The 11,935-nt window shown below is 55.1% G+C and overlaps 1 protein-coding gene across 1 annotated transcript in view; it reads right to left on the bottom strand.

The window, feature by feature from the left end:
- Positions 1-3,873: 3,873 nt before the first annotated feature.
- MED16 (mediator complex subunit 16) overlaps positions 3,874-11,935 on the bottom strand; it is a 36,095-nt gene continuing 28,033 nt past the window's right edge. The window contains exons 11-15 of the mRNA XM_015423527.1: positions 10,378-10,511; positions 9,215-9,404; positions 7,018-7,234; positions 5,051-5,134; positions 3,874-4,965 (exon numbers count right to left, since the gene is read on the bottom strand). Of these exons, the coding sequence (XP_015279013.1) occupies positions 4,839-4,965; positions 5,051-5,134; positions 7,018-7,234; positions 9,215-9,404; positions 10,378-10,511 (752 nt within the window). The 3' untranslated portion in view covers positions 3,874-4,838. The remainder of the gene's footprint in view (positions 4,966-5,050; positions 5,135-7,017; positions 7,235-9,214; positions 9,405-10,377; positions 10,512-11,935) is intronic.

Raw genomic sequence — 11,935 nt, 5'->3', positions numbered from 1 at the left:
CCTGCTGGCTCCATCCTGGGCTGGCGGCTGGAGGAGAGGGGCTCTGAGTCACATGGTGGCCGCCACAGGAAGTGACACAAGGCAGCCAGGTGGGTGGGCTGAGAGGCAAGGCGGGGCTGGTGGGCCTCGACCAGCTCCCTCCCGCTGTGCCCAGCGCGGAACAGGAAGTTTGGATGGCACTCAGACGCCAGCAGGGCCGGGGCAGGTGTGTGGCGTGGTCACGGCTAGCCGATCCAGGCCAGGGCGCCTCTTCCTCAGTGCTCGCTCCTCCGCCATGTTGCTGTGCATCCTGCCAGAGCCTGGCACGCTGTGACCTCTGGGCCAGGGGTCATTTTGTAGAAAGAGGTGCAGGAGCTCATTAGCATAACTCATTCGCATAACTTATTTGCATATGCCACACCCCCTGACATCACTGGAAGTGTGTCAGAAGGCGACACCCACCGCTCAGGCTCCACTGGACTGTTTTGGGTTGCTAGCTATTGGGTGTGTGTGTATGGGGGGGAACGTGCACATCCGTCCTCACAGTGGAGGGAGAGCTTGTACCTTAATAAAACTTGGTCTTAAAGGTGCCACTGGACTGTTTTGGACCGGGGGCTCTGCAACTTACCTGGCTGCTTCTTGCTCTGACTGAGGGCTGCTGGGAGCAGGGGGTGGGGCTTGTTGCATGTGCCCGCCCCCTGGGCAAAAGAAGTTAAACGTAAAGCAGTATTTGACAGAGATGGGAGAACTGCCAAGTCCCACAACTGGAAAAGTATCTCCTGAGCTTCCGTTTTAAACACAAATACTTTAAACTGCAAAACCCGGATACCAGCTGGAGGTCACAACTCTACTCCCCCCACACACACACTTTTCAGCTTGCAGCTTTCAGTATAAATGCAGCTGCCAGATGGGTCAACATATTAGCTCTGACTCCGGGGAGTTGACACTGGAATAAATTTTGTCTTTCGGATGCCAAAAGAGAAAAAGACACACGTGTACCCCGAAGGAATACTGGAATCCGGCCACGGAAGGCCAATGTAGACCCATAGAACAGGAACCTCATGCTGTGGGTGGCAGATCACCCTAACTGATCCCAGGGTTACTTTTGAAACCCTGCACCGGTGCCTGGACAGTTTTGGAAGGGACGCACGATGCCCCCTCTAAGCTGTGGAGTCTTGTGTGCAAAAATTCTACCTTGTGAGCTACTGGCACCGGAGCTGTGAGTGAGCAATTTGGCTACTGCATGAATTAGTCTGCTCTGGAGCCCTCCTTCCTGAGCTAAGGCAAAAATGTGTGAGCCAGAGGCTCAAGAAGAAGAAGAGATTGGATTTATACCCCGCCCTTCACTACCCAAAGGAGTCTCAGAGCGGCTTACAAACTCCTTTCCCTTCCCCTCCCCACAACAGACACCCTGTGGGGTAGGCAGGGCTGAGAGAGCTCTTTCGAGGACTGCTCCTGAGAGAACAGCTCTGAGAGAACTTGTGACTGACCCAAGGTCACACCAGCAGCTGCACGTGGAGGAGCAGGGAATCAAACCCGGTTCTCCCAGATTAGAGTCCGCGCTCCTGACCATGACACCAAACAGGAGGGGTGTCAGTGGGTGCTCCAGTGCCCGTGGGCACTATGTTGGGGACTTCTTGAACTAAACGTAGGTAGGTGGGGCTGAGAGAGCTCTGACAGAAACTGCTCTTTTTCAAGGACAGCTCTTATCAGAGGGCTTGCCCAAGGCCATCCAGCCAGGTGCAAGTGCAGGAGTGGGGAATCAAACCCGGCTCTCCCAGAATAGTCCACGCACTCAATCACTACACCAAACTGTGAACTAGCTCACACTAACTCAGCTTAGAGGGAACGCTGGACGTGGGCTAATACATCTCGCGCCCCATGAGACAGAAGTGCGATTTGTGTGCGGAAGGTCTGATCCAGGATTTAAGGGGTCACCCATGCTGGATGGGGTCGGGCTACCCTTGGAGGAACGGGGCCTGTAGGCAGCAGCGGTGGCCGGGACAGGAGTGCCTTTGACCGGCTTCGACGGGTCAGTCAGCGGCAGCCTTTCCTTGGGCAGAAAAGACCTGGCTTTGGTTAACCCCGGCTTAGATTACTGCAGCGTGCTCTACGAGGGGCTGCCCTAGTGTTTGGAAATGGCAACTGGCACAGGATCCTGCAGCCAGGAGGTTGACTGGAGTCGGGCCTGTAGCCACAGTGGGGCACGTAGGGGCGGTGCCCCCTCACACGTGGTCCACGCCCCCAACGTCACGGGTGGAGGTCTTCCCCATCCCCAATTGCCAGAGGGCCGAGACCTGGATATCCCAGGCTAGCCTGACCTTGGAAGTTAAGTGAGGCCAGCCCTGGCGAGTGTTTGGATGGGAGACCTCCAAGGAATACCGGAGCCGTGACGTGGAGGCAGGCAATGGCAAACCGCCTCTGAACGTCTCTTGCCTTGAAAACCCCACTAGGGGGCGCCAGACGGCAGCTGCAGCCCTAAACAAGACTTCCTCCCGGCAAAAAAGTACCCTGCTGGGGAGATCTCGCTAGACCCATTCTGGTGGGAGTGGTGGCCTCCTGTAGGTCGGGATTTCTTTCCTCCTGGGGAGAAAACCAGGGCTATTTTTGGGCAGGAACGCACAGGAACGGAGTTCCGGCTGGCTCCCAAGTTGGCCACGCCCAGCAGGAACGCATTAGCATAATTGGCCACACCCAAGAGCAGAAACTCATTAGGATTGGCTACATTAGGGGTGTGTGGCCTAACATGCAAAGGAGTTCCTGCTACAAAAAAAAGCTCTGGGTTTGGACAACAAAGAAGGTAAACAGAATAACAAACAAAAGGTGTGTGTGGCTGGATGAGCACACTTCTGGTAACATGGGGGTGTGGCCTAATATGCCAATGAGCTGTGCTGTCAGGGGTGTGACCTAATATGCTGATGAGTTTCTGCTGTGGGGTGTGGCCTATTATGCTGATGAGTTCCTGCTGGGCTTTTTCTACAAAAAGAGCCCTGGCTCAGAAAACTATTTGCCAGCCAAAGTGCCCCTGTGGCAACAGCTCCTTCCCCACATCAGACAGCTTCAGTGCCTCCAATTAGCTTCATGAAGAAGAAGAGAGGAGGAGGAGGAGGAGATTGGATTTATACCCCGCCCTTCACTCGGAGTCTCAGAGCGGTTTACAATCTCCTTTCCCTCCTCCTCCCCACAACAGGCACCCGGTGAGGTAGGTGGGGCTGAGAGAGCCCTTTCGAGAACTGCTCTTTTTCAAGAACAGCTCTTATCAGAACTATGGCTTGCCCAAGGTCATCCAGCAGCTGTAAGGGGAGGAGTGGGGAATCAAACCTGGTTCTCCCAGATTAGAGTCCACACTCCACCAAACTGGCTTCCATTATGGAGTCATGAGCACCCGTTCTCTGTGGATCTTGGCCATCAAGCGGTCAGATGAGTAGCGCCACCCACCCCCACACTGGAGGAGGAGGAGGAGTTTGGATTTATACCCCGCCCTTCACTCGGAGTCTCAATTACAATCTCCTTTCCCTTCCCCTCCCCACAACAGACGCCCTGAGAGATAGGTGGGGCTGAGAGAGCTCTTTCGAGGACTGCTCCTGAGAAAACAGCTCTGAGAGAACGTGACTGACCCAAGGTCACACCAGCAGCTGCATGTGGAGGAGTAGGGAATCAAACCCAGTACTCCCAGATTAGAGTCCGCGCTCCTAACCACTACAACCAAACTGGCTCTCTAACTGAAAGCTAACTGGAAGAGCCAACTTTTCTCCCTGGCGGGCCGGAACTCCCCATCATAAACTGGGCCAAACCAGGCTGGTAGGCCGCTCCCCAGGTGCTCCTTGTAATAACACTCACAAGAGGGGTTTCCCTGCGGGAATTTGTTAGAAACAGTTGTACTCAAAAGGCTGATTTACAAAAACAAACAAGCAACCGGCAACCTAATGCTGTCCCACCACCCCTTCCTCTTCTTCTCCGCTACAAGGATTTTTGCCTCTTTCCTGTCAACATCCTGCTTTCCAGGGGCCATGCACAAACACGGGGGGCGGGCTCGAAGGACACGGCACCCACGGTGGTGGAACAGCCACGCTGAAGCCACTGAAAACGCGACGGGGTCAGGAGGAGAAGGATCACACTCAGGGAACATCTGGGGAACATACAGGAGTTCTGCAGTGAGCTCTGGTGCGTGCCGCTCTACTGGGCAGAACTTCCCTTGGACTTAGGAGGCAGGGGAAGAAACCCCATAGAGGCGTATCACCGCACACCGGAGCGAAGAGCCGTGACGGAAACGGAGAGGGCACCCCTGCATGTAGAAAGGCAGCATGCCAGGGAAAAAGAGATTTTAAGCTCCGCCCCCTTTCTGGTGTGCTACTTTCCCATAGGCGGAGAGGCTGTTTCTCTCTCTCTCTCTTTTACAGTGGAGAGGGGAGAAATGTGCAGATGGAGGCTGACTCAGCCCAGAATTGCCAGTGTTGGAGAGCAGCTGTTTTCAGACAGAGGGGCATGGTCATGGTACAGAGGGCGGGTGGGGTAAAGTTCGCCCCTCTGTGGTGAGAGGGGTCCCCGACGAGGTGCCCGGTCCACACCTTCCTCGGAGCCCACCGAGCGTGGCGAGAACGGCCCGCAAATGTGCCTCCGTACATCCTCTTCGCTGGCTTCTTGCCTAAATCCACCCCCCTCCAAGGAAGCCGCAAGAGAGTCCAATCGAGCCCAGTCTTCCAAATTCTTTGCCTTTCTTTCACTCCCCCCCCCCCCAAAGTTCCAGGCTCGGGACCGTCTCCTTGTGACACCCCGGGATGGTGGAGGGTTTCCTGCTTCCTCCTCCTCGGAGGGCATCCCTCTGTGCAGTCCTTCCTCCCTCCCCACAGGGGGCGCCATCACGAGTAGCTGAGCGGCATCTTCCTCCACAGGCCGCCGCAGAGGCAGTTCTTGATCCACCGCTGCTCCCACTGCTTCACGGCCGTCGCCTTGTTCGGGGACTTGAGCATCGTGACGCAGCCACACCTGTGGGCGGGACAGGGAGCGCGCCGCCGTCAGAACCAGGAAACGAGATCCTCCCTTCCCACCCGTCCCACGCCACGCTGCTTACCTGGTACAGGATTTACATTCCTCAGTCGGGTATGCCCCAAGGTGAAGCCGGCGCAAATGGTCGATTTTGGGCTGCCCGGGTGCCCTGAGAGGGAAGGGGAAAGGTCACTTTGGTTTACTGTGAAAGGAGCCTGCCTGGATCAGGGCCTGAATCAGGGGTCATTTCCTGCCGGAGCGCCCCGGAGCGGCGCTCAGGCAGTAAGGAGCCCAGGCCCCGCCCCCCGCCCACGGAGAGACTCAGGGAGGGGGGGCACCTGGAGAAGATCGAGCAGGGAACCCAGGCATGTCTGCCTCCCTGCCCTTCCCGTCTCCAGCCAGCCTGCCTGAACTCACTTTAAACATGCCTGCCCGTTGTCATGGAATGTGGCGTATGCAAATGAGTTATGCAAATGAGCTCCTGCACCTCCTTTTTGGGGAAATTACCCCTGTCCAGCATCCTACCCTGTCCAGCATCCAATCTGGCATTCTCAGGGGTGAACTGTCCCTGGAGCGGGAGGTCCGTTCATCTATCATGGCTTCCCTGTCTATGAAGCTCATTTTGTCTCATCCACGGGTCCCCAACGAGGCGCCAGTGCGCGCCACGCTCCCACAAGCACCTTTCCCAGATCCCACCAAGTGTTTTTAGAAAGTTCAGAAGAAGATTGGATCTATACCCCGCCCTTCCCTCAGAGTCTCAGAGCGGCTTACAATCTCCCTTCCCTCCCCCTTCCCGCAACAGACTTCCTGTGAGGTAGGCGGGGCTGAGAGAGCTCTTTCGAGGACTGCTCCTGAGAGAACAGCTCTGAGAGAACTTGGTGACTGACCCAAGGTCACGCCAGCAGCTGCATGTGGAGGAGTGGGGAATCAAACCCGGTTCTCCCGGATTAGACTCCGCGCTCCTAACCATGACACCAAACTGGCTGGGTGGGTGGGGCTCTTGCCCAACAAGGCTTCCTATTGGCCGCTGGAGATCTGATTAGCTGTGCAGTCCAAAATAATGTTTCGGTGGCAGCTGCCCCCAGTGCTAGTTTTATTATCTCGCTCTTCCCCAGTGTACTTTTTAAATTACCTTTCTTCTCCCCTTCATGTGGGCTTCTTCTGTCTGCGTGGCTCCGCCTCCAGTGGGAGCCATTTTGTGGTCAGCTCCACTTTCTGTGGCAACCACTTTGTGCTTGCGGCCACCACCTTATGTCAGAATCCCAAAGGTGCCTGCAGGCTCAAAAAGGCTGGACACCCTTGGTCTAAACCCTTTTCTCTCTCCCTCCAAAAGGGGTACAGGATTGTGTCCACCATTTTGTCTTGTGGCAATGAGTTCCACGGGTTGTTGTGTGAAAGAGGCATTTCTGTGAGCCCTGCACCTGCTGCCCGACAGCTTCCCTTCAAGAAGCCCACAGAGCAGAGCAAAAATAAGAAACGTCCCTCATCTAATTTCTGTCCCCGGTGCAAGGACTTTAGCGATAGACTGCCACTGAACGTAGCTGCTCTATTTACCTTTCCTAAGAACAACCCTGTTGCATCGGTGGGGGGGATCTGGGGGGGGGTGTTCTGTGGGTGGGCAGGGACATCAATGCGTTGGGGGTGCTGCTCCACTTCTTGGGCAAACTCTATGGTAAAAATGGCCTCAAACCATAGAGTTTTGCCCCAAAAGCAGAGCGTCACCCCCCCAATGCCCTGATGTTACTTCCGGGTGACGACAGCACGTCACGCATGGGGTCAGGGTGGGGGGGACTCTCAACCCACCGGCCAGCTGGCCAGCAGCGGGCAGGAGCCCACAAAAGCGGGGGATATCCCGCCCCCACTTGCTGATTGGGAACCCCAGCAGGGTCGTACCCATAGCCCATCCTCTCTGCAGCAGCCCCAAAGCCGTGGTATACTGCTGCTGCAACTGGAGGTTCCATCGTCGCTAAGACTAGTGCCACGGCTTTGTCAAACCCACTCCACGAGTCCGGGTGCCGCAAAAGCGACGGCGCACCCGGTCCGCCGGCCTACCTGGCGAAGGCGTCGTACTGCAGCAACGCGGAGTGGCCCGCCAGCCCCGGGGGCTTCCCGAACTGCAGGCGGAGGGGCTGCTTGTTCTGCAGCTTGCTGATGATGGAGTCGTTGGCGGGCAGCCAGCCGATGCTGGGGATCAGCAGCTGGCTGGGCAGCAGGCAGCACTCGTCGATCAGGGCATCGTCCGGCTCGCTGGGGTGGTTCTCGTCGCGGCCTGCGCAAAGGAAACCAGCCCCTCTCAGGTCCCGTCTCCAGCCTTCCCCCAGTTCTCTGCCCCACCTTCACCAAGGCACCGCCCCGAGTGGCCCACAAGTCTAAAACCACACAAGTCTAAAACCATTCGACGCGGAAAAGCCTGCTGAGAGCAGTGTTCCCTCTAAGCTGAGTTGCGGTGAGCTGGCTCACAGTTTGTTAGCCTCCAGCGCACGCATTTTTGTCGTAGCTCAGAATGGTGGCTCCAGAGCAGTGTTCCCTCTAAGCTGAGTTAGTGTGAGCCGGTTCAGTTTGTTAGCCTCCAGCTCATTTGTTAGCCTCTGGCTCACGCATTTTTGTCGTAGCTCAGGAACGGTGGCTCCGGAGCAGTGTTCCCTCTAAGCTGAGGTAGTGTGAGCTAGCTCACAGTTTGTTAGCCTCTGGCTCACGCATTTTTGTCGTAGCTCAGGAACGGTGGCTCCGGAGCAGTGTTCCCTCTAAGCTGAGGTAGTGTGAGCTAGCTCACAGTTTGTTAGCCTCTGGCTCACGCATTTTTGTCGTAGCTCAGGAACGGTGGCTCCGGAGCAGTGTTCCCTCTAAGCTGAGGTAGTGTGAGCTAGCTCACAGTTTGTTAGCCTTCGGTGCACGCATTTTTGTCGTAGCTCAGGAATGGTGGCTCCATAGCAGTGTCCCCTCTGAGGTAGTGTGAGCTAGCTCACAGTTTTTTTAGCCTCCAGCTCGCAGATTTTTGTCTTAGCTCAGGGAGGATGGCACCAGAGCAAACTAATTTATGCAGCGGCCAAATCGCTCGCTCACAACTTCAATGCTGACAGTTCACAAAGTGGAATTTATGCTTGGAAGACTCCACAGTTTTAGAGGGGCCACTGGCTGAGAGGTTTACAAATTGCAGCCCTTCAAACCCTGTCTAAATTATTTTATCGTTTCGTTCATTCATTTATACCCCATCTTTCTCCCCAAGGGGGACCCAGAGCAGCTGACAACCTTCTCCTCTCCTCCGTTTTTATCCTCACAACAACCCTGTGAGGTAGGTTGGGCTGAGAGAGTCTGACTCACCACTTTAATGCCGGCAGCTCACAAAGTAGAATTTTTGCTCACGAGACTCCGCGGCTTACAGGGAGCACCGGCTGGGACTGGCCTATACGACAGCATTCCACATCCTAAGAAGTCCATCACAAAGCATAAAAATAACAAACTGATGATGAAAACAGATGGACCAGCGTCTGTTTGCAATGACAAAGTTAAAAAAGCAAGAAGATGAGCCCTGAGTCCTCTTCTGGGCATAGAGCATGCGGTCACTGCAGGTGTGTGGGGGGGAGGTATTTGTGAATGTCCTGCATTATGCAGGGGATTGGACTAGATGATGAAGAAGAGAAGAGATTGGATTTATACCCCGCCCTTCACTACCCAAAGGAGTCTCAGAGCGGTTTCCAAACTTCTTTCCCTTCCCCTCTCCACAACAGACACCCTGTGAGGTTGGTGAGGCTGAGAGAGCTCTTTTGAGAACGGTCCTTGAGAGAACAGCTCTGAGAGAACTTGTGACTGACCCAAGATCACACCAGCAGCTGCATGTGGAGGAGTGGGGGATCGAACCCGGTTCTCCCGGATTAGAGTCCACACACTTAACCACTACACCAGACTGGCCGTGGAAGTCCCTTCCAACTCTATGATTCTATCACCAGGCAAGCCCGATCTCGTCAAATCTTGGAAGCTAAGCAGGGTCGACTCCGGCAAGTACTCAGATGGGAGACCCCCAAGGAATACCAGCAGTCGGGAGGTGGGGGCAGGCTTTACTCAGCCACCTCTCTGAATATCCTCCATGCCCCCAGGAGGGGTCAGTCACCAGAGGTCGCCATGACTTCCAGGTGTGCACGCACTCATGTGCACACATATGAAAAATACGGAGGGGGGGGAATACAAAAAAGAAAGCGGAAAGACACGGAAAAGGGCACCCTCCTCCATCCCCAGAGAGCCCCCCGGCTACTCACGGATGCCGCGGGAGCTGCGAATGCCAGGCTGAGAAGCATGAGCAGCGGGATCATCTCCTCGTTGGTCTCCACGTAGGGCATGGAGAGCGCTCGGTCGTAGCACTGGAAGCCCACCTTGGCAGGCTTGAAGAGGTCGGTTAGCTCCAGAAAATAGAGGGTCACAATGGAGGAGGCCACGATGGGCAACTGAAAGAAGAACGGAAGCGATTCAGGAACGAGCAAATATTTGTCGGGGATCCTGGGGTTCGAACTCAGATCCTCGTGGCCGGAAGCTGGGGCTTAGTCTAGCTAGGAAGGGTAACTCACTGGCCAGCCCCCTCCCCTCCTGTTCCTCTCCCACACTTTTATTCTGGAGTGTCCCCTGTAAATTCTCTACTTCAGGTGTGCCTAATTTATTTTGGCCTCTGGGCACCTTTGAGAGGGGGGTGGTGAGTGCCACCCCAAAATGGCTGCCGGGGAGGTGGGGCCAAATGCAAAATGGCTGCCTCAGGAGGTGCAGCCAAATGGAATGCCTCCCTCCTCACACTTCCTGGGAAGACGGCCAGCCTGTAGAAGAAGATGAGGATAAAAGATTGGATTTGTACCCCTCCCTTTACTACCCGAAGGAGTCTCAGAGCAGCTTACAATCTCCTTTCCCTTCCCCTCTCCACAACAGACACCCTGTGAGGTAAAAGAAGAGGAGATTGGATTTATCCCCCGCCCTTCACTACCCAAAGGTGTCTCAGAGCGGCTTACAAACTCCTTTCCCTTCCCCTCCCCACAACAGACACCCTGTGAGGTAAAAGAAGAAGAGATTGCATTTATACCCTGCCCTTCACTACCCGAAGGAGTCTCAGAGCAGCTTACAATCTCCTTTCCCTTCCCCTCCCCACAACAGACACCCTGTGGGGTAGGCAGGGCTGAGAGAGCTCTTTCGAGGACTGCTCCTGAGAGAGCAGCTCTGAGAGAACTTGTGACTGACCCAAGGTCACACCAGCAGCTGCACGTGGAGGAGCGGGGAATCAAACCCGGTTCTCCCAGATTAGAGTCCGCGCTCCTGACCACGACACCAAACAGGAAGGGTGTCAGTGGGTGCTCCAGTGCCCGTGGGCACTACGTTGGGGACGTCTGAACTAAACGATGATGCCCTAATCAAAGCCCGGCAGAGAAGGGTCAGTACCTGATTCGGCAGACTGGCGAGGAGGTAGAGGACAAAGTCGCCCACCCACTGGATCAACTGCTGGAGCGACTGCAGAGTGGTCATTTCCAGGACAAACTCCTCTGTCTTCAGGTTAATCATCACCTTGTCGATATCTGCAAATGGTGGGGAGAAATCCGAGTCACCCCCCATCCCCAGCAAGGCAACCTTCCTTTCCACTGGAGGCCGGGCTCGATTGCTTGAACCCCAGGGAAACATTCTGCTCCCCAGCCACGGACAGGAGCCGTGGCATAGTGGTAGAGCATCGGCTTGGCGGGCACAGGGTCCCCGGGTCCAATCCAATCTTCCCTCTAAGCCGTGGAGTCTTGTGAGCAAAAATTCTACTTTGTGAGCTGCCGGCACTAAAGTGGTGAGCGAGCGATTGGGCTGCTGCATAAATTAGTTTGCTCCGGAGCCATCTTTCCTGAGCTAAGACAAAAATGTGTGAGCCGGAGGCTAAAAAACTGCGAGCTGGCTCACACTCACTCATCTTAGAGGGAACACTGGTCCAATCCCTGGCATCTCCAGTTACAAAACGATCAGGTCAGAAGCGATGCAAAAGACCTCTCTGCCTGAGACCTTGGAGAGCGGCTGCCCATCTGAGCAGACCATACCGACTCAGCATGAGGCAGCGGACTCGCAATCATGGGTTGAATTGAAGGGCGGGAAGGTACCGGCTGGATATTAGGAGAAACTTTTTGACAGTTAATAGTTGTGCCGCAGGGGAATCAGCTGCCAAGGGAGGTGGCGAGCTCCCCCTCCCTGGCAATCTTCAAGCAGCGGCGGGACAAACACTTCTCCGGGATGCTCAGTCTAGGCTGGTCCTGCCTTGAGCAGGGGGTTGGGCTAGGTGGCCTGGACGGCCCCCTTCCAGCTCGGTGATTCAATTAATCTTCTTCTCCCAATCTTGTCATACTGGACCTTGGGAGCACCTCATGAAGCCGACTGGTGGGTAATTCGAGGCAAGAGGAAGAACTTATGAAACTCGCTGCCATAAAGGTATGAGTGATCGCCACTTAAGGATTTTTTACTGGACATCAAATCGCAGCCGACTCATGGCTGCCCGGTAGAGTTCTCATGGCAAGAGACCTTCAGAGGTGGTTTGTGACTGCCTGCCTCTGCGCAGTGACCCTGGGCCTCCTTGGATAGAGGTGACACACATCCACACCAACGAAATCTCTGATACCAGAATAATTTGAAGCATTGGCATGGCTATATTTATGGCCCAACATATAAGCTAGTAGCATAACTAAAAGCATATAAGGAAACAACATCTGGTGATATATATATATATAGATACACACACACACATATATACATACATACACAGACACACATATATATATACACACACACATATATGTATATATAGGGGTCATTTCCTGCAGGAGTGCACAGGAGCAGAGCTCCGGCAGTAAAGAGCCCAGGGGGTGGGCACATGCAACAAGCCCCACCCCCTGCTCCCAGCAGCCCTCAGTCAGAGCAAGAAGCAGCCAGGTAAGCTGCAGAGCCCCCCCCCCCAGGCCCACAGTCCAAAACA

Source organism: Gekko japonicus, unplaced genomic scaffold (assembly GCF_001447785.1).
Source record: "Gekko japonicus isolate JY-2015 unplaced genomic scaffold, Gekko_japonicus_V1.1 scaffold3145, whole genome shotgun sequence".
NCBI classification, from domain to species: Eukaryota; Metazoa; Chordata; class Lepidosauria; order Squamata; family Gekkonidae; genus Gekko; species Gekko japonicus.
Note: the sequence above shows the minus strand (reverse complement) of the source record. Positions and strands in the feature narration are given on the sequence as shown.